The sequence below is a fragment of the Carassius gibelio genome, chromosome B1 (genome assembly GCF_023724105.1).
Source record: "Carassius gibelio isolate Cgi1373 ecotype wild population from Czech Republic chromosome B1, carGib1.2-hapl.c, whole genome shotgun sequence".
Lineage (NCBI taxonomy): Eukaryota > Metazoa > Chordata > Actinopteri > Cypriniformes > Cyprinidae > Carassius > Carassius gibelio.
Window position 1 is genome coordinate 35,824,960 of NC_068396.1, and position 23,265 is coordinate 35,848,224.

Here is a 23,265-nt window from a genome sequence, read left to right on the forward strand (position 1 = left end):
AGAGAAGAAGGGGAAGTCGTGGCCTGACGGTTAGCGACTCGGACTTGCAATCGAAAGGTTGTGAGTTCACTTTCACATAAAAGCTCCAAAACCTAAAGTAGCGCTATGAGCTTCCAATTCTGTGCTTAAGTCTTTATCATAAGCGTCTGACAATTATAACTCTGCCCCTCACTTCCAGTCCTGGCGGTGCTGGTGGTACTACTGGTCTGCAGCTGAATACTATTAAGGCTTTTAGACACTGTAAACACTTATCACATGTTCCTCATCAGTGGTGTCAATAATTTTTCATACCACAGTGCATGATGGGAGTTTTTACTATGGTGTTACCAATCATGCATTGCAACATGAAGCATTTTGTTGATTATTTCTATTGTTGAGATTCACAAGCTGGTTCTTGATGTCCGTGTGGGTCAAAGTGGATTTACATTTTTCATAAGCAATGTATATATTTAAAATGCATTCTATGTCAGTATTACAGCAGCACTGTGCTTGCAACTTGCAGCTTCACTTGGGGTTGATTATGCAAAACTTACACATGCATTTGAGAAGAAGTTACCTTGATTGTTATCGGGCCAAATCATGATGATTTTCTGCTTTACAAGAAAGATAGATCTAATACAGAAATCAAGGGTCAAGACACAACTAAACCAAACACTGATCTCCATGATGGTGGTATCATTTTAAACAATAAAACATCAACATCTGATTCTCTGTAATTCTCAATAACAGCAGGTGTTCAGTACTCATGCAAAATCATAATTTACTTGTTCACTTAAATATCTCATTAATTTTTAACTCTTTGAGAACCTGGGTATGACTTGAAGACTTGATTATGACTAGAAAGTCCCACCTCTGAGCTGAAGTCAGTTGTAGTTTGTGTTTCTCTTTTCTTCAGTGATTCTGTTTGTTAATAGCAGGTGTTCATCACTACTGCACAATCAGCACTTAATCACTTCAGTGCTATTTTAAATCTCTGTAGATTGGGACAATATGCACTCTGAACAGAATTGATTTAACTCTGAAGATTTTGCTGTGTAGTTAACTTATTCTTTCTGCAGATATCAGGAACACATTTAATAATAATTTGATTAAAATTCAGTAAAGCAATAAGTGACTTACATTTTATGCATAATATTGATTGTTTTTATAACTATACTTTCATAACAGGTCAAATAACTCTTTTGCAAATCTGAATAATGGACGGCGTTTACTTATTGAAAGAATCAGCTTTTTCAACAATTCAGTTGAATAAATAACTCAACGAGTCACCCAATAACACAGTCAAATGCTTTGTTTCTGAATGAATCAACTATTTAATTGAATCAGTTTAGTCTTAATGACTTCCTCATTAAAATTTGCTTGATGTCACCTTGGTGGTTTTAATTTCACATTTCAACTTTTTTTTTTTTTTTCATGTTTAAATTATTTCAAATATCAGTATTCAAACATTAGGCCTATTTAAACACCTGTATCTGCAGTTTAAATGCATCCATGCCCCCTCGGTTTTGAATTGGCTTTTATTCATAAGAAACGTTATACTTTATATGCGCATGTTACAACGACACATTAAAAAAAAAAATTGTTTAATATAATTGTATATACTTATTCATTTAATTGCATTACGTGAGCTATTTCCTCGAGTTAGAGATAATAAAAATTAATTGAAACTTAAGGCATTTTATATGAAATATACTTTAATCACAACATAAAAAAATATACTTCAAAGCAAAGAACATGTGTATCATGCATTTCACTACAAAAAAATTAAAACATTGCTGTAAAAATCTTCAAACACACAAAATTTTAAAAGAAACACATCAAAAACTAGATAATTAAAGTTTATGGAATAAACTTGCTAAACAATTTGCCATGACAATTTTGTATAAAATGAAAACTTAGTGTCTTTCATTCCAACATTTCTTGAACCTGAATCTGAGATAGCATGCATAGCAATGCATGCTATTTCAGATTCAGGTTCAAGAAATGTTGGAATGAAAGACACTAAGTACCAGAAGAAGCGCTTCTTATTCTTACCCAAAAATACAAAATGAAAGAAATAGTTGAAACTAAACACAATCTTGCTACTCAAGCTGTTTATGAACATTTATATATACATTTATATTTATATATTAGCTTTTTTTTGTTCTCCATTTTGTATTTACTTGAAATTGTACTTTTAATAGGCTACTTCTCATCTAAGTTCATTTAAGATTTAAAAACGACTTAATAAATACTTTTTTAAGTACTTTAGTACAGTAAATATCTTATACTTTAAGACTTTTACTCAAGTAATATTTTAAACGGTAACGTCAAATTCTAACAAAGTTATTTTCTGGTATCGCGGCTTCCGGAATGGACACGCGAAACGGACCCGTATCGGCGTCCACTTGCGCGCAATGAAGGATCCGAAACGAAGGCGGATCGCGGACGTCGCTGTTGCTCCGCGCTGCATCCGCGATTAAAACCTTACCTCCACGGCGGGTCCATTGAAACATATATCCGCCACGGACCCGCAACGGACTCCTAAATATATACTGTCTTGCCAAGTAACCATGTTAGAGGTCAGTGTTTGCTTTAGTTGGGCTCTTGACCCTTGATTTCTCTCTTTGTCTTTTCTGTGGCTGTTATTATTGTGTGTTTCTAAAACACATTTGTTGTAACTCAAAGAGATATATCCATCTGCAGACCCGCAGCACAGCCGTTTCAGAACCGCTGTTTCAGAACCGGAAGCGAGGAGCGGAGCTTACGTACAGAGCAGCGCCACCCACGGTTTTGAATTGGCTTTTATTCATAAGAAACGTTATACTTTATGTGCGCATGTTACAACGACACATTAAAAAAAAATTGTTTAATATAATTGTATATACTTATTCATTTAATTGCATTACGTGAGCTATTTCCTCGAGTTCGAGATAATAAAAATTAATTGAAACTTAAGGCATTTTATATGAAATATACTTTAATCACAACATAAAAAAATATACTTCAAAGCAAAGAACATGTGTATCATGCATTTCACTACAAAACAATTAAAACATTGCTGTAAAAATCTTCAAACACACAAAATTTTAAAAGAAACACATCAAAAACTAGATAATTAAAGTTTATGGAATAAACTTGCTAAACAATTTGCCATGACAATTTTGTATAAAATGAAAATGACAATTTACAAAACAAACAATTCACACATTGTCATGACCATATGGCATTAATTTAAATTAAAATGTATCAAATGAACAGTTCAGTTTTAGGCCCATTTTGTCATGACATTCTTGTATAACTAAGTCCATGTCATCCCTGAACTGAAAAAGAAACGTAAAGGGCTCCCTCGAAGAGTCTGTGCTTTCACTGAGATCATTGGGGGCCTTTTCCTTTTCCTCCTCAGTCATGGTGAGGAAAAGAGGCTCTTCCACCGGCCCTCTGAGCAGATGGTTATTGGAATCAATCCATTTCACAGCTTCTGCCATGTCTCGGATTACTGGTAGCTCCTTGATTACAGAATATTAAAGAAAAAAATAATTTTTACATTTCTTACAGATGTTTATATATGTATGCATGAATGAGCGGATGTGTTTGCACTGGTATGATGACAGGCCACTTCTCTGTGCAACTTCCATACTGACCTGACATTCATGTGATTCACAAATGACCTTATGATGTTCTCCCCATGTCTTGACCTGAATATGAAGAGGAACACTGTGACCCTTTGTAACTTTAAGAACTGTAAATATGCCATTTGTCCTATCGATGCACTGGCTCTCAAGATGGGATGTGGCATTAATGTCCTGTATTGGCTCTTCTGTGTGTTTGCGGTCAATGTGCTTTTTTAGGTTTCTTTTATTAATGAGGATATTGCAAACTGGGCATCTTTTTCTGATCACAGGCCTTACGCAAACCCTTCCTGAGAAGACTGCTGGTGTAGTTGGCACTGCAGTGGTTGGAGATGGTGTGGTCAGAACTGCAGTGGTAGGAGATGGTTTCCCTCTCACAGCTGGTGTGGTCAGCACTGCAGTGGTTGAAGATGGTGTCCCTCTCACAGCTGGTGTGGTCAATGCTGTAGTGGTTGGAGATGGAATTGTGGCTGAAGTTGGAGGTGGGTTTTTTTGCAAACCTGTACATGTTTTTCAAAATCACCTCTCTTTAAAATTGTTGTTTCACAGTATGGACAGTGGTGATGTAGAGCTGGTCTACATCCTAGTCCACATCTGTGTATAGTATAGCCTAAAATAAATTAATAAGTAAATTGGTAACCTATTACACAATAATATATTGTAAGTACATATTAAACAAATCAAGATACCTCCACAGACTACTGCCTTGTTAAAGTGGCTTTGAAGATGGGTTTTTAATTTGACCAGTTTGGCTGGCTTAAACACGCTGGCCGCGCAAAAAGGGCAGTGATAATTGCTGCAACACTTGTTGCACTGCTGCAGCTCAGGTAATGCGTCACCATTCTGAATAGTTATATGTCTCTATAAGAGATGAAAGCACGACAAATGGGATTAAAATAGCTAAACTATACGGTAACATTATTTCACAAACAATGCATACAACAGGTGAAACGAGAACAAACTATTCATATGCAAGGCCCATTTACAACACGAGATTAATCAAAACATCCGCAGAAAACTTCTACACCTTAAAAACGACAACAAATTGAAGATTCAATAAGACAATGAAGCCAATCACAAATTAAATATAAACACCTAATAAAAACTTGTGAAAACTAATGAAAATTATTCACCATATGACAGCAAAAGTACTCACCGTGCTCTCCGCCATTTCTAGGTGTTAATAGCTCCGCCCCTCACTTCCGGTTCTGAAACAGCGGTTCTGAAACGGCGGTTCTAAAACGGCTGTGCTGCGGGTCTGCAGATGGATACTATTGAACTCAAAAGCCCAGAAGAAATAAGTGTTAACCTGTACCTAGGTGTAGGTTCTTACACTTTATGTTGGTGATGATAATCATGAATTATTGAGCTGTACAGAGTCTTCCCTCTGATGAAATCAGTGTTGTGTAATTTGATTGATTATAGTAAAAGTGATTCTAAGAGCCAGTGGTTCTGTAATAATGAGTTAATATGAATGACTGTTCAAACCGTGTGGTCTTCTACGGTGTCAAACAGTCACACAAAGACGTCAATAATCAGAATATGAATCTCAACAATGGTGACAATAAAAAAATGTTGCAGAGCATGCTGGGAGACATGGATGAGTTTTGTTCTACAATAGTACCCAGCATGCATTGCAGCATGTTTTTTTCGTCACCATTGTAGAGGTTCATATTCTGATTATTAATGTCTGTGTTTGACCAATTACTTGCATAGAAGAAAAATGTACGAGTACAAAACGTTTAGAAAGTCATTTTTATATTAACGGATTATCACAGAGTCACTGGCTCTTAGAGTCATTATTACTAGAACCACTTCTACTAATTACACAAAACCAACTTCTCCAGAGATTAAACTCCGTACAGTTCAATAATTGAGAATATAAATGAATAATTATTTTCACCGATCTAAAGTACAACAACCTACACCTAGGTAAAGGTTAACACATATTTCTTCTGGGCTTTTGAGTTACAACAAATAGTTATAACAGCCAGAGAAAAGACTAAGACAAAATTCAAGGGTCAAGAGCCCAACTAAAGCAGACACTGATCTCTAACATGGTTACTTGGCCAAATGAGACAGTATTTTTAGGAGTCCGTGGCGGATATATATTTAAATGTACGGGTCCAAAACGGACGGCGGGTCCGCGATCCACCTTCGTTTCGGATCCGTCATTGCGCGCAAGTGGACGCCGATACGGGTCCGTTTCGCGGGTCCATTCCGGAAGCCGCGATGCCTCCGCGGCGGATCCTTTTGCTGTGTGGGCAGGTACTTTATACACCACTGTTTGTAGGTTTTGTTTGGGTTGTTCCTGTCTTGTTATGGGGCAATCCGCTAAAATAGACTTTAAAAAGAGGAAGGAAAAAACAACAGAAGAACAGTTTCCGCTTGCATTTGCAGCTCAGTCTGCTGGAATCTAATGGCTGAAACTACAACAAAGTAAGAGTTAAACTAATTCAGTAATAAATGATTTAAATAAAACAACTAATAATAGTAATAATAATAATAATAATAACAATGATGGTAATAATAAGTGAATGAGTGAGAGAAGTGAGATAATTTTTTTTCATAACCTCTGATCATCTATTGCTTATTTATACTTGATTTCCAACGGTGTAAAAGGTACAACAGTGCAGATTTTACAGGAGTTTTATCATTGGTTACAATTTACCTGTTTACTAATGTTGTTCTTATTATGTTTATTAAAATAAAGATAAGTTGTTGTACTGTTGTATTATTTTTCCTGCAGTGATGTCATTGCTCATAATTCCTCCTCTTTTTCTGATGTTCCTGCTCATGATTCCAGGTGAGTCTCTCTTCAGAAAATTTTAAGAAAATAAGATGTATTGAACTTTTACGGACCTGTTGGATTTAATGACTAGTGTTTTCATTATTAATATTTTTTTCCCACACATGTATTTTAGGAGTTTATGGCAGTAGTTTGGGTGTGCATTATGGCTCTTCACACATCTGTTCACTAAAGAACTCGTCAGTGATAATGAGCTGCAGTTTTACATACCCTACTGGACGTCAGATCATTAAAGTGTTCTGGACCAAAACAAAAGATAAAAATGCTGATTATGAGTATCCAAATCTTTCTGAGGACCCTGAATACAGTCAGAGGCTTCAGTATCTGGGAGATAAACAGAATAACTGCACCATCAGACTGAGTCATGTGACACAGAAGGATTCACAGATGTACTATTTCAGATTCATCACTGATAAACCTGGAGAGAAATGGCTTGGTGTTCCAGGAGTGACTCTGACTGTCATAGGTGACTTTGATGAGGTTTCACTCTTCTTCTGTGCATTGTGTTGAATAATAATCAGTGTATGACAGCAGCACTAGATATAATGTGTGTGTTGTGTTCAGATCTTCAGGTGGAGTCTCCTGAGACAGTGACAGAGGGAGATTCAGTCCGTCTGACATGTAAAAGCAGCTGCTCTCTGACTGACAGAGCAACATTCATCTGGTACAGAAACTCACAGCCATTAACTGAGAGAAGAGACAGAAACAATCAACTCCAGCTGCAGTCAGTCAGAAGAGAGGATGCAGGCAGATACAGCTGTGGTGTACAGGGACACACTTACATCTCTCCTGCTGTTCAGCTCAGTGTCACGTGTGAGTATATTCGATAAAGATTTCCTTCAAAATGATTTGTCCTTCTTTTTCTTAAAAAAAAAAAAAAAAACATCAGTTTACTTGACCGAGTGTATGAAAAGAGCCACTGGGCAAAGTTATGTCCAGTGGACGTCTTGTGGATGTCTTTTATGTCAGACATTGAAAAGACATCCACTGAGGAGTGAAATTGAAAGATTTTATGACGTTTTTAATTTTTTTTATTTAGACTTTCACAGAACAACCTTACAAGGTTAAAAACTAGTTCCAAAAGTGGTCAGTGGAAATATTTTCAACATCATTTAAGGTTCATGTAGTCATAACTTATACTGTTTCTGGACCAAATCAACACTCTCAGGATGCGTTAGATTTAGACTCATGTTATTGCAATGCAATTTCCAGACACTGTGCTTGTCCTCCTCTGGTGAAATCAGCTGCTGAGTTCATGGGTGGAACAAACATATGGCAGGACTTTTACTTTCTGGCTCCTGAAATGTCCACCTCTGATATTTTCTCCACTGAAAAAGGTATTTTTCACTCATTTCTAGAGGTGGGTAATCCAGGGGCCAAAGAGTAAAAGTCCTGCCATATTTTTGTTCCAACCATAAAGTCAGCAGCTGATTTCACCAGAGGAAGAAAAAATTCCAAGAAGTCAATCTTGAGTGAAATCCCAAGTCCTCAAAGAGTTAAAGTTAATGAGATAATTAAGTAACTAAATAAATTATGATTGTGCCTTAATTATTAACACCTGCTGTTATTGATATGTACAGAGGATCAGATGTTGATGTTTTATTGGTTAAAATGTTGCCACCATCATGGAGATCAGTGTTTGAATTAGTTGTGTTCTTGACCCTTGACTTGTTGTGTTAGATCTCTCTCTGTAGCTCTGAATGTGGTGTTGTGGAGAAGAGAGTACTGCAATATATGAAGAACATGTAATCACAATGAGCTGATTTAATTATATCTCAAACAATGTTTTTTTCTTTTTCGCATGTTTAGGTTTTAAATAATCCTGGTGAAACTACAGCGTACGCAAAAAAAAAAAAAAATGAATTTTAAATTTGCGTAATACATGTAGAAATCTGAAGTCCAGCGCTTGCTTTTAAGACACACACACACACACAGATATCAAGAACCAGCATATGAATCTCTACAATGGTGACAATCAACAAAACACTTCATGTTGCGATACAAGAAATACTCCCATAATGCACTGCAGTATGAATAATTATTTTCACCACTGTTGAGGATCATATGATAAATGGTCATGGCTAAATGTCTAATCACAAACTGCCTTTTTTTTTTAATTAATATTTCTTAATATTGAAGCATTATGTTGGAATTAACATCATGAGATTTTTTGTGAAAGTGACAAACTCAGAATTCATACACTGCATTTAAAGTGCAAACACAAAGCAGTGAACTTGAAATTCTTTAATTTAAAATTATAATCAAGAAATTTAAATTAAGATCACACAGTTATCAAAAGCATAAGCTACCTGTTAGATCAAGACTTGAATCAGCATCGCACAAATGTGTACTGTAAAACAATAATGCAATTGTATAGAAGCAAATTGATTAAAAACTCTTAAAGGCTCAAGACCTCCACTGAAGCAAATACTCACCAAAATTATGGTGGCACAGTTTTATTTCTTCCAGTTGATTTCATCCAAGGCTGTGCTTAAAGTCAGTTGTAGTGCTTGTGTTTCTCTTTTCTTCAGTGATGTTGATTGTTAACAGCAGGAGTTCATCACTAATGAACAATCTTCATTTAATTAGTCACTTAATTATCTCATTAACTTTAACTCTTTGAGGACTTGGGATTTGACTCAAGACTAGTTTGTGACTTGGAAGGAATGACTTGGTTCCTCCTCTGGTGAAATCAGCTGCTGAGTTCATGGGTGGAGCAAAAATATGGCAGGACTTTTACTCTTCGGCCCCTGGATTACCCACCTCTGAATTAGTCCATTGTGGTACAATGTTGCCTTGAGGCAACAAACTTTTAATTAATAAATACATTTAAATAGAGTCATGGCCTAATGGTTAGAGAGTTGGACTCCCAATCGAAAAGTTGTGAGTTCGAGTCCCGGGCCGGCAGCAATTGTGGGTGGGGGGAGTGCATGTACAGTTCTCTCTCTACCTTCAATAACACGACTTAGGTGCCCTTGAGTAAGGCACCGAACCCCCAACTGCTCCCTGGGCGCCGCAGCATAAATGGCTGCCCACTGCTCCAGGTGTGTGTTCACAGTGTGTGTGTGTTCACTGCTCTGTGTGTGTGCACTTTGGATGGGTTAAATGCAGAGCACAAATTCTGAGTATGGGTCACCATACTTGGCTGAATGTCACTTCACTTAAAAATAATTATTATGTTTATTGATACTGTTATAGTGTCCAATTTTAAGCAGGACAAACAAAACAAATATTTATTTCCTCACTTAGCGTCTCCTACTGGCGGTGTTCGTTTCATATAAAAAGTAGACGGTTCATTTTTTTCAATCATTTCATATTTCTAAATTATTTTTTAACATTGAAAACTTTAATCTGTTAACATAATTTCTGAAATTATAATTTGTTGTGTAAATCCACATGATATGTCTTAACAGCCTGTGTCAATCCAAAAAATTTTTGCACAGACTTCCTTTAATATGGTCATAATAGCCATAGACCTCCCACCTAGAAATGTTTAATGTTTTAGGCGGTTAGTTTTATTTTAGTTCCCAGAATGTTCTGCTAAAAGTTAGGATAACATTCTCTAAAAACATTCTAAAAATGTATATTGATAACATTGTTACAAAATTATTCTCTAAAATTCTAATAAAGCTTTCCATCACACTATATGTGGACTGACATTGCTCAGAAGTCAAATGTTGGTTGCAAGTGAAAACCCAACCTCTGTTTGGTGTCAAACTCTAGTGTAAATAACTCCAATAACAGTATTACCAACTTCACTTATTAAAAACAAGAATTATTTCTGTCATAAATGTAAACAAAATTCTTACTGAGATAAGCAGGGGTGTTGGTGGTTTATTGAAAATAATAGTTTAGTCTGATGTCACCATTATGGTGATCAGTACTTAGGCAGTATCAGAGCCATATAGAGAGAGAGTTGCGACAACGGAAGTTCCAAATGTTTGGTTGTCACGTGATTCGTCTAGACTTCAAATAGTTCCAGGAAGTGCATTGGCGGCCATTCAAACTGATAGAGTAGAGTGACAGAACTGCAATTTCTGGTAATAAGGAGTCAATAAATGCATTTATTTTATATATTTATACAACACACTGACATATGTATGTAGCATGAGTATGTAGTTACAGCGATGTTGTTTTTAAAATATCAAATCGGGTAATATTTGAGGATTAGTGTTCAATTACCGTTATTTTAAAAAAAGTATTTCAGGCTAACGTTAAGTTTTATAAACACGGGTTGCTGTTGCCTTTTTACGTTACATATTGTCCATTTTTTCACTGATCTAATGTTAACTCATGTCATATTGATGACTTTCAGGTAGTACAGAGACAGGCTGGTGACAGGTGATTTTCAGCTCACACCGCACTATGGGTCAATTAACTGTTAGCAGCAGTAATTAGCATGTTAAATAAATGTAAAATGAAGCTTACTGTTCATAATTCTTACAATTACATATAGTAATATAATTATGTATTATAAATAATATACCTATTATATCTAGTATAATTCTTACAATACTTATTCATGTACACAATATATTCAGGTTTAAAACAACTTAAGCATACTCGTATATAAACATGTACACTGCCATTCAAAAGTAATGATGCTGAAAATTCAGGTTGGCATCACAGGAGTATATTCCATTTTAAAATAGAAAACAGTTATTTTAAATTGTAATTATACAATTAACTATTTACAGCAATTCATGAATACATTTCTAATAAATTTACAAGCATGACAAGCATTTTGTATGTGTCCTTTCTTTAATGTTGTCCTTGCATAGTCTCCACCGTGGTTTACTGTGCTGCATGGGGATGCTCCACTCAGTTAGCAAAACCATGTATTCTACCTTGATCAGTTTCAAAGGTTGAGGAAAAAAGAATGAGGACACTCAGAGAAAGGAAAGTGAGAGTGAAGAAAAAGGACATGGTTAGAGAGGAGAGACTGGGACAGGTGACATTGCCCAGTCAACCAGCAGCAAGTCAGTCAGCAGCCAGTCAGCATTCCAGTGAACCATCAGCCAGTTACCTGGGTCTATTAAAAAAAATTAAGAGACAAGAAAAAAAAAAATAAAGATCAAGCAATGCAAAGGCAGCACTAAGAAAAATAATGAAAATTCAGCTATAAAAAAAGGTCCCCTCAGCTCTCCTGACCTGCATCCTCACTGATGCTCCATCCCAGAACAGTTCACCACTAATCCTCCACCCACCAGCACCCACAGAATGTTACAGTATGTTACTTTTATACACTAACAAGTTTAAGTATATAATACAGTATTATTATATAATATAGACAAGTAATAGTAAATGAATCACAATGACTAAAAACACTCCACCCATGTTTTTGCAAACTCAATTCACTCTAAATGTATATCAATAGGGTGCATTTTATTATTAAGTAATTTAATACGTGTAATAAGGAACAAACTTTATAACCTCATTTTTACCACTTCCACTCACCGCTGTCACACGTTATATTGAACTAACGTAATAGGCTATGTAACGTTAGCTAACTTTCCCCACTCCTGCAAAAAAAATATGTTTATGCTCCTTTTTTTCTAATTGCAAACACGATGGATGAAACTGAATTATGAGAACAGATTTTACAATTATTAGGGTGTTTGTTACTAACTTTATTCAGCTCCAATCCTAGCCTAATCTGTTAGTTATCTGATAACAAACCTTAAATCTACTCATTTAATGAGTGATAATCTACTAGACGGTTTTAATTCGCAATTTATTGTTATTAAGATGTACTGATAATATTCAATCTTATTATTTAAACGTCTTACCTGTTAAAAGTGCGTCGCAAACGGTTTGTTCTGCTGCATCTCTACGGGGCGGCATCGGTTTGCTGCTACTTCCGGGAACTATTTAAAGGCTCCACGAGCCGCCATTGCTGTAAAAAAAGTGTTCCATTGATGGCTCTGGGCAGTATGACACTTTTCAGTGTTACTGTTCATTTAGCTGCTGTAATAATATTTCTTGCACCAAAAACTGTAGGAAAAGATGTCATCAGGTGATGTTGATACTTGCTGATATAAGAACTTTCCTCTTGTAGTGATCTGATCAACTGGTTTTATCTGGAGTTGAATCTATGCTATTAATTTAACATTAATGACTACAGCAGATGCAATGCATAAAATCCTACAAATTTATACTATATCTTGTCTGTTATTTTTCAGTTAGATTGCTAATGAACCAGAGAACGCTCAGACACACAGAGACCTCAAGAATTAGAGTATGAATCTCAACAATGGTGACATGCTTCATGCCGCAATGCATTCTGGGTGCCATGGATGAGTTTTGTGTGATGTACCCAGTATACATTGCAGCATGAAGCATGTCACCATTGTTGAGATTCATACACACAATCTTGATGTTTGTGTGACAAAAAAAGGTTGTTTTTTTCCCCAAATGTTTTAAATAATCTGCTTTAAATTCAGCTAAGTCTCAGAGAGTTGAGCCATTAAGTTGCTTTAATATGTAACTAAGACCATACATTAGATTGGGTGAAAACAGCTATCCAGCAACCAGTGTCATCTAACCAGATGTTCTCTTGTTGTTTGTCATAATAAAAATTACAGCAGTCAAAGAACAACACTGACAAGTCAAGTGTCAAATTGAACAACTAAAGCCAACACTTATCACCATTATGGTGACATCAGACTAAACTATTACTTTTAAACAGACATCTTCTTAAATCTTAATTAGATTATTAGGGGATAATGTTCTAATAACGTTAATAATAAACATATTTAGAATGTTTTTAGAGAAAATTCTGGGAACAAAAATAAAACCGCTGAAAACATTGTTAGAACAATCCATGGGAATGTTCCTAGAATTTTTTTTAGAACAAAAAAAATTCTAGCTGGGCTTGTCTTTGCATTCTGACTGAAATTGTTGACTAAATATAAGAATCAGATATAAGAGGACAGATAGCTATGACAATGAATTTAAAAATACAGTTTTCTCTTTCTGTTGGATTTGATCTTCTCTCAACCGAGTGAGCACATCATGTTGAATTATAATGATGATGTAATATTAGCCAACCGCTATACTTTGACTAAAGGCAAGTTGCATTTTACTTGTTCCAGGAACCTCAAAGCATATTAACATTGTTGTGTAATTTGTGCTACTCCATCATGATGTTTGTATTGTAAGTTGGGCCCAAACATAAACTCAAGCCCCCAGCCCCCTGAGTTCTGCCCCCTAAATCCTGTTTGTTCATACAGGCCTTAAATAGCAAATAGACATTAAGTCGTGGGAAGTCGTGGCCTAATGGTTAGAGGGTTGGACTCCCAATCGAAGGGTTGTGAGTTCTAGTCTCAGGCCGGACGGAATTGTGGGTGGGGGGAGTGCATGTACAGTTCTCTCTCCACCTTCAATACCACGACTTAGGTGCCCTTGAGCAAGGCATCAAACCCCCAACTGCTCCCCGGGTGCTGCAGCATGAATGGCTGCCCACTGCTCCGGGTGTGTGTGTGTTCACCGCTCTGTGTGTGTGCATTTCGGATGGGTTAAATGCAGAGAACAAATTCTGAGTATGGGTCACCATACTTGGCTGAATGTCACTTCACTTTCACTTTTCACTTTCACATTTAGGCTATTTCAATAGATTTTTTTTCAGTCAGTGAAGCCAAATAATTGGGTGACATATAGCATGCATATATAGACCATTAATTTTACAGGCCAAACAATACAGTGTTGGGAAAACTCTTATTTTGAAAAACAACGACCAATCAGATTTAGCACCACCCACTGGACCCAAAACAGAATATCAAGTGATTTTTCAGATTTTTGTGCAAGAACGGGAAAACGAAAAATTAAGTCATAATATTGTTTTTTCTTTTTTTTTTAGAAAAATCAAAATATGAAAAAATGAGCTGTTTTCTCGTTTTTTTTTTTTTTTTCTCGCAAAACCAAATGAACTAACGATACTTGGACCTACATAAAACTTTACCACTTTGTTGCACACTATTACAATGCAAAGATATGGTCACCTATATAATTGCTGAGCAAAATGGTGTTGGTGAATCCACTGATGCTCATTAAAGATAATCCAAATAGTTTTAGATGAACAGTTCTGAAAATTGGTAGGTTCCTAATGAGGGCAAATCATGTTAGTTGTGGGAGACTTTTGATGAGCGCTGATGTTTACAAATGGCAACTTAATGCTCTGTACTGTTAGTTTTAGTTAACAACCCTGCAAACAAGCCTGCAGCGGCCCATTACGGGGCCAGTGTAGGGACCCTGGGAATTTGCTCATTGGCAAAACGTTGGCCCCTTAGCACTAGCCCTGAACAGGCAGCCCTCACTTAGCATACAGGAAGCCTTAGCGCTAGTGATGGGAAGATGAGGCCTCATGAAGCTTTAAGCTTTTCAGCCAAGTGGTTCACAAAATTGAATTAATGGGTGGAACAAAAATATGGCATGCATTTTACTTTCTGACCCCTGGACTTTACACCTCTGTCTGTAATATATCTGCTTGTTTTTACACTTGTTGGGCACCAGGTGGCATTGTGAACAAATTAAGTTTCCAGAAATTAACCCTTTTGTGAACCAGTTGGCTGAAAAGCTTAAAGCTTCATGAGGCTTCATCTTCCCATCACTACTTAGCGCTGTTTTATTGAAAATAATAACGTTTGAAGTCACCTTTATGGAGATAAGCATTTGCTTTAGTTGTGTTCTTGACCATTTACTTGTTGTTTCTGAAATATCTCTGTTTTTTTTACTTTTGTGTTGTTAAACTGCATTTGTTATAATAGCAGACTGTTTCAGAATTGTTCAAATGAAGCTTTTCTGTTGTTAAAGTGATATTGTCCTGACTTGCTCAATGTATAAAAGCTATTGAATACTGTTTGCAAATTTTAAATTGCTTTTGTGTGGTGTTATTTGTAAGCCTTTGTGTATTTTTCTTGCATAGTGGATCTTTGTCCTCGTTTTTCTGAATCCACACTCAAGATAGAGTTCAACCAAAACTGAAAATGACCCCATAATTTACTCACCCTCAAGCTATCCTAGGTGCATATGACTTTCTTCATTCACACAATCAGAATTATATTTAGAAATATCCTGGGTTTTCCAAGCTTTATAATCACAGTGAATGGGTGATATTCAATAGTCCAAAAGTGTTGTGAATTTGACTTATTTGTTCTTCTTTTTACTTTATTTTCCACAGTTCCTAATAAAATACATTTTCATATATGGTGCACTACATTACCCATACTCCACTGGTTAAGGTCCTTAAATAGACCTCACATCCTTCCTTTGATTCATTTGGCATTAGTGAAGGGTGGGTGCTTGAATGGACATCCAACCATGTCCACCAGTCCACGTCTTGCCCCAAGTCAGACACCACTACATCACGTAACAGCAACAAAAACACGAACAAACACTGAATGACTGTCTTTTTTTATTAACTGACATTAACACAGATTAGTAAATGTATTGTTTTATGTTCGTTTGTACAGTATGCTGCACTCAAGGTTTATGCACATAGTCCAAATCATCTCCACTTTTAGTGTATCTCTGTGGTAGAATTACTGCGCCACCTACTGCTCAGGGATGTATGCTACATCATTTTATGTCGGTTTTGTGATTTCGTGTGTGATTTTGGGCGCGGATATTTCTTGAGACAAGGAAAAAATAAAGATTGTTGTGTGATATTCATTTCCTCTGTCATCTTAAATTGTTTGCAGTTGTTAATCAAATAAATGTTTTTGTTTGTTTGTTTTAGATCCTCCAAAGAGTGTCTCAGTGTCCATCATCAGTCCATCTGGTGAAATAGTGGAGGGAGATTCAGTGACTCTGATCTGCAGCAGTGACTCAAACCCACCTGCAGAAATGAACTGGTTTAAAGGAAGAACGACTGTAGGATCCGGAAGAATCTACAACATCTCAAAGATCAGCTCTGATCACAGTGGAGAATACAAGTGCAAGTCCAGCAATGAACATGGAGATAAATACTCTGATGCTGTGACTTTAAATGTCATGTGTGAGTTAAAGATAGTAGTTCAGTAGTTGTGATATTTAATCTTCTGTGATGTCAAATGTATTGTGACTGTTAATAATATCTGTTTTTTTTTTCTGTTTTAGACCCACCAAGGAATGTCTCAGTGTTCATAAATGGATCTGGTGAAACAGTGGAAGGAGATTCAGTGACTCTGATCTGCAGCAGTGATTCAAACCCACCTGCAGAAATCATCTGGTTTCAGGAGAATCAAATCTCATCTGTTGGATCTGGACAGAGTTTCAGTGCACTACAGAGTGGACGCTTCTACTGTGAGGCTCACAATCAACATGGATCTAAGAAATCAGCAGTTATATTAGTGACCGGTGAAGATCTTATTTTATAAGGGTTGAAGAAAGTTGTGTAGCTTTGAGACTCGATGTTAATTCATAGTCTTCATCTTTCAGTCCGTCAAGGTCTGGATTGGCCTGTCTGGTTGGGAATCACAGTGGCATGTGTTGGATTATTCATAATCATCATCATCATCATCATCTTTGTGATGTAAGTTTAATTCTCAATTACAGTCCAGGTGGAATTTCCCCATATGATTATTAGTAATGAATCTTTAAAACACAGCTTACAATATTTAATGTCTATAAAACCAGGAGAAAACGAAGAAGCACAAAAGCTGAAGTCGACACAGTAAAACAGGTGAATCATCCAGATATGACTGGAAATATTAGTCATGTACTTTTAGATAGGTTACATAATTCATTTTCTTTCATTTCAGGATGATCTGTACGCTAACGTAAATGAGAAGAATGTTCAGCTGTCTGAATCAGCCATTTGTGATGATGCTCTGTATGCCAGCATTTTATACAGCAAATCTAGAAAAGACAGAAATGATGATGCAGAAGAGATCCAGTACGTGACCGTCCAACATCACAAAACCAAACCGACACAGAGAGCAGAGGAGAACGAAAGCCAGTATGACAATCTCATGATTCACCAGCCTGCTGCTGCTGTGAGGTGCACAAATAAATATTCTTACATCATCTGTTCTGTTATGATAATGATGCAAGTAGAAGTGTATAGTTCTTTACACATGGACCAAAATTATGCTAATTTTAGAAATTTGACATACATGAAGACTGTATTTTTATGAATTCATCATCATCATGTAGTCATGAATAGCATCATTATTTCTGTTTTTTACTTCTGTTTTTATTTTATTTTTTAGGCAATTAGATGTGGAGACTGTGGAAGAGGTCTCTGTGATCTACAGCAGCGTTAAATGAATGAAACACCATCATGAAGCCTGTGTTTATACATCAATCTGGTCTGCTGGGAAAAAGCCTGCCTTTCCTTTATTTTACCAGGTGATGTCCCATTGAGATCTCTTTTACAAGGGAGCCCTGGAGAGAGACATATTGGCTGAATATGAACAAATATTAATTAATGTTCTTGAAAGCTTGCCATTTAGCATGCAGTTTAACTAAATGTACAGTATTTTATAAATTCACTATTCATAAATAAATACATTTTAAATATTATTTAAATACTAAATTATTAAAACAATATATATATATATATATATATATATATATATATATATATATATATATATATATATATATATATATATATATATATATATATATATATAATTTATATAATTTGAAAAAATGAAATCTGCTAATTGAAATGATATTTGTTTACAACAAGAAAATGGAAGAAACAGTGAATTAAAATAGAGTTTGATCAGTTGTTCAAGTGACTGTCAATAATTATTTGTAGAGAAATTATGTATGCGTTGTAAGAAAAGTTAAAAATCAATATGCTATATATGTAACGTGCATGTAACGGGTTACATATAGACTATATAAAAACAAATATATATACATAAATGATTACACTTGCATAGTAGATTATAGATATTCTGCGAGTGTATTTCAACATACTGTGGTCTCGTTGTGTTTGTCAACAAACAAACTGAAAATGTAATCTGTTATTAAGAAAAAGCACACAAATTACTAATTATCATAATGAATAAGACCATGACACGAAACATGAGGTCTATTAACCTAAAAAAATAAAATAAAAATAAAATAAAAAAATAAATAAAACTTTCTAATCTGAGGTGAAAATTTCTGTTGTGAGAAAGTCTGTGAACAAATAATTCAAGCCGTCCAAAAATAAATGTGTTAATAAAAATTATTTAACTTACAATTTAATGTATTTAAGAATGAAAAAAATATATATATTAAATTATTTATGATTCATTATTTGACATTTACCGGCAGGCATGATTCCAAAATCAAAAGAATGCTTCAGACAGTGCTTATGGTGCTTAGTTGAATTTATCATGTTTTTGTCACATCCACTGTGATTTTTTTAACAATAATCCAACATTTTTATGGAAATCACTTTTGAAACTTTGCACTATTCGTGGCCGCCTGTCCTCTTAGCTGCATGAAAAACAAGGCTTTTATTGAAATGTTGAATGGATTATTATAAGCCCATAAAAAACAGAAAGAGCCTTCAGCACTAAACAAAAGCCCCAGCTTTTTGAGCTGGGAGTTAATTCTAACTTAAATGCCTCTGATTAGCCATTGTGTTCATGATGTCATCAGATATTTCTGGGAATGGCTGCATTTCCTATAGTAGGGCCGTTACTCTTCACACTTTACATGTTACCCTTGAGAGATGACATCAGAAAACACAGTGTTAGTTTCTAGCCTGGGGAAACATACCAATTTGAAAAACTAACGGAATACATAGTCAATATAAAAAAACTGGATGATGAGTAATTTCTTATTGCTAAATAAAAATAAAAAATAAAAAAAAATATAAAAATAAAACAGTGTTGATTATAGGACCTAAAAACTCTGCATGTAATAACCTAGTACGCTGTCTAGGACTTGATGGTTGCTCTATCAATTCTTCTTCATCAGTTTAGGAACCTAGGAGTGTATTTTTCCATCTCAGAAATATTTCTAAATTATGAACTATAATCTTAATGTCAAATGCAGAAATGTTAATCTAAGTGTTAATGACCTCAAGGTTAGATTATTGTAATGCTTTACTGGGTTGTTGTTCTGAATGCTTAGTAAACAAACTACAGCTAGTCCAAAATGCAGAAGCTAGAGTTCTTACTAGAACCAGGAAGTATGACAATATTAGCCCGGTCCTGTCAACACTGCACTGACTGCCTACCAAACATTGTATAAAGTCATATAAATTTGTATAAAATCAGCACCTAGAAAGGACCTCTACAACCCTTAAAGGCAGCGGAGACCAGGACAACTAGATTAGCCCCAGATATAGATGAGACTTTGTCTCAGACGACCGACTGAATGAACAGCTGGTTTCATCTGGTCAGAGGAGAACTGGCCCCCCAACTGAGCCTGGTTTCTCCCAAGGTTTTGGTTCCTTGCCACTGTCGCCTCTGTCTTGCTTAATAGGGTCACTTCCTTTACAGCGATATTGTTGACTTGATTGCAAATGATTGCAGAGATACTATTTAAACTGAACTGGGCTGAATGATGACATCACTGAATTCAATGATGAAATGCCTTTAACTGTCTTTTTGCATTATTGACACACTGTTAATTAATGTTGTTAAATTGCTTTGAGAATCTTTTTTTTTTTTTTTTCTATTTTAAGTGCTATATAAAAAAGGTGACTTGACTTGACTTCACTTTTCTATAGTGGAAAGAACTGACTGTTGTCCATCTTTTTTTACGGTCTATGGTTGCAGTTAGTTTTTGATGAATTCACACACTTTTAACCAGCAGCCATTACTAGTGTGTGGTGTTTTGAGTGCTTTGAACAAGGAAATCATTTTGCTAAGCAAATGATTGAAGCTTAAAAAGAGCTTGTAACTTGCTTAACTATCATGTAATAGCCTGATTCACTGAAATTATTTTAAACTAGCTGTTGCAGAACTTTATGCTTTCACTTTACAGACCATGTGATATTACAACATAAACATCAAGGACAGTTTGAGAAAAGAAAAAAAAAGAGCCCACACTGTCAAACAGATATCACCAATCAGCATATGATTCTCAACAATGGTGACAAAATATTCAGCTAATTGGAACAATCTGGACATCACACATAGCCACTAAAAGACACACACACACACACACACACACACACACACACACACACACACACACACACACACACACACACACACAAACATACACACACACACACACACACACACACACACAAACATACACACACAATTTAGAGTGCTCTGTAGTTACATTCTTCTCTACATACAGTATTAATATCAGAAAAATGTGGGGTGCTGAAGAGCTGGGGAGAACACAGGCATCATTTTGATCACTTCGATCAGAGACATACAGTATGTTGAGTCACTGTAGGTGGGCTCTGATTCATTGCAGAGGTTCTGGATGAGGTAATTCCGTATCCTACCCACCCACCTCTACTGCCCAACACTTCCTGTCACTTCTCATTCTGGCAGTAAACCGAAGTAAAAAAAAATAAATAAATAAAAATAACTTGTCTGTCTGTGGTCAAAATGATGATATATATAATAATCTTACTTAGAATTTTTGATTTATTTTTTTCCAGGAAAAACCCAGTTCTTTGATTTAAATTTGAACATATGTTCATTTCTGCTACATGCAAAAAAGCAAGTGAAACTGTAAAAATTGCCTACTATATGGAAATACATTTGTGATTCACTGATTTTTTTTTTTTTTTTTAAGTATTTTGGGTTTAATTATAAATAAATGCCATTGGATCATGGCATGTTGTATATAGTTACTTGTGTGGGCAGCACCCAAGAAAAAGGAAGAAACATTTCTATTTGTATGGTCTTTATAAAACAAGCCACGCTTATAATGTGAAATCACTTCATGACTGCTGGAGGCCAGACTCAACAGAGCATGGTAAAAGTTTATAATATGAATATTATGTGAATATTATAGATTATGTGTGTTAATATATGGTTAATATGTGAATATAGCCCAGTTAATACTGACATGCAACCTACTGACTTATTCAATAGGAAATATTCACATTGAAAAATTCTTAGTGTAGAAATTTTTAAAGTTATTATTATTATTATTATTATTATTATTATTCTTTTCATTTTTTAAGCTCGTTTGTGATTGAATTGATGTCTGTCAGAATGGCTCCTCTTTTTGGTCTGGTGTTTCTGCTCATGATTCATGGTAAGTCATTGGATGAACAAATGTCACATACACTGTAAAAATAAATGTGTCATTAAATAACAGTAATTTACTGGCAGCAGGTGTGCAAGTAAAGTAATGTTAATTTACAGCTCTCGACCATTAATTTACAACTCTTATTTTTTTATTTTATTTATTTATTTATTTTTTTACAGTGTTTTACCATTATTCTACCATGGGAATTATCTCCACTCCCACTGCCTCAAACAGTTCAAGTTTAAAAACTAGCATGCATACAATGTTAGCTCTGTGAACACTGTCCTCAAATCACTGCACTTCATTTTCATCTATAGAACACATGTGTGCACTGAAATACTTAACACAAAAATAACCACTATATCAGCGACTCCTAACCTATTGTTTTTATATAGTGCAACAAGAATCAGTGTTTGTGGCTCATCATTGACTGAAGCACAGGCTCTACTCTCCAGCACAATGGTGCACAACAAAATTACATTAAAATAATGCTGGGTACACGCCAAAAGATAATCTGATTTTGAGCCAATTTCCCCCCTTCCGACCATCCTAGCTATGTCCCAATTATATTGATGGTTCAACATATTATCTTATCAGATTTTCCCTTGGTGCTAGGTGTGTTAAGAGTGTACAAACTTGATCAGAAGAAAGTCGGAGCCACCCCAATCACGAATCGTAAATATTCAACATGTTTAATATGTATAATCAGAAATCCTGATGTGTGGGGGAACCCCGAGGACAAATGTGCACACGCTCTGAAGATTATCACATGAAATGAAACAATATCCAATCAGAAATCAATGGAAGATGGAAGCAGTCATGCCGCAGCACAAAATGAAATTGATGTGGACAGCAGAGATGGAGGATCAGCTTGTTGATTTGTGGTAAAAGCACAAATGTTTATACAACATGTCATGTATAAACTCATTCCTAACACTATCATTACAATTTCTTCCTGCATATCATCCACCATGCTTATTCTGAAGCCTCGTGAGATTTTGCAAGATTTCCTGTGTTCAAAGTCAAGGTTGAAAATCTGTTAGTGTGGTGTGCTGTCTTTGTCACATCATGGCATACCAAACACTATAGGAGCAAAACGGTTAAATCTTGGATTTTTTATCCTTATGTTTTTAGTCTATCACATTTTGAAAATCTTATAAGATGTTCATAATATTTTGGTGTGTACCCAGCATAACAGATCTATCTTGTGCAAACACACATTAATACGGTGGAGTTCAGTATTTACTCTCATTATCAGTGTGGGACTTTGCATAACTTTTTTTTTTTTTTCTATGGATGTTCACAAATATTTTAGTCAAATTTACTTTTTTACCTTTGGTAAATCTGACTTTTACGTTTTACAGTATACAGCTGTTTTTTTTTTTTTTCTTGAATTAACGGCAACAAAATTTAGAAAAAACATCTACTGGCAGCACGGGTGCCAGTAAATAACAGTTTTTCTACTGTTTGTTTCCTGTAAATCAATTCAAATTTATTACCATTAAATTATGTATCATGCTGTTTATGTATCACCTGCTATTAACAAACAGAATCACTAAAGGAAAGAGAAACACAAGAACTACAACTGACTTCAGCCACAGCCTTAGAAGAAATCAACTGAAATAAAATAATTCATAAAATCTCTCAAGATCTGATTAAACAACTCCTAAAACAACTTCACCAGATTCACAT

The 23,265-nt window shown here is 35.4% G+C and overlaps 1 protein-coding gene and 1 long non-coding RNA gene across 2 annotated transcripts in view; one reads left to right on the top strand and one right to left on the bottom strand.

Annotated features, from left to right (window-relative positions):
* LOC127949571 (uncharacterized) overlaps window positions 1-12,328 on the bottom strand; it is a 69,874-nt gene extending 57,546 nt beyond the window's left edge. The window contains exon 1 of the long non-coding RNA XR_008152327.1: window positions 12,210-12,328. This is a non-coding gene — a long non-coding RNA (uncharacterized LOC127949571). The remainder of the gene's footprint in view (window positions 1-12,209) is intronic.
* LOC127949439 (B-cell receptor CD22-like) overlaps window positions 1-17,939 on the top strand; it is a 336,416-nt gene extending 318,477 nt beyond the window's left edge. The window contains exons 6-11 of the mRNA XM_052546735.1: window positions 16,157-16,414; window positions 16,516-16,755; window positions 16,837-16,930; window positions 17,035-17,080; window positions 17,160-17,398; window positions 17,610-17,939. Of these exons, the coding sequence (XP_052402695.1) occupies window positions 16,157-16,414; window positions 16,516-16,755; window positions 16,837-16,930; window positions 17,035-17,080; window positions 17,160-17,398; window positions 17,610-17,667 (935 nt within the window). The 3' untranslated portion in view covers window positions 17,668-17,939. The remainder of the gene's footprint in view (window positions 1-16,156; window positions 16,415-16,515; window positions 16,756-16,836; window positions 16,931-17,034; window positions 17,081-17,159; window positions 17,399-17,609) is intronic.
* The last annotated feature ends 5,326 nt before the right edge of the window (window positions 17,940-23,265 follow it).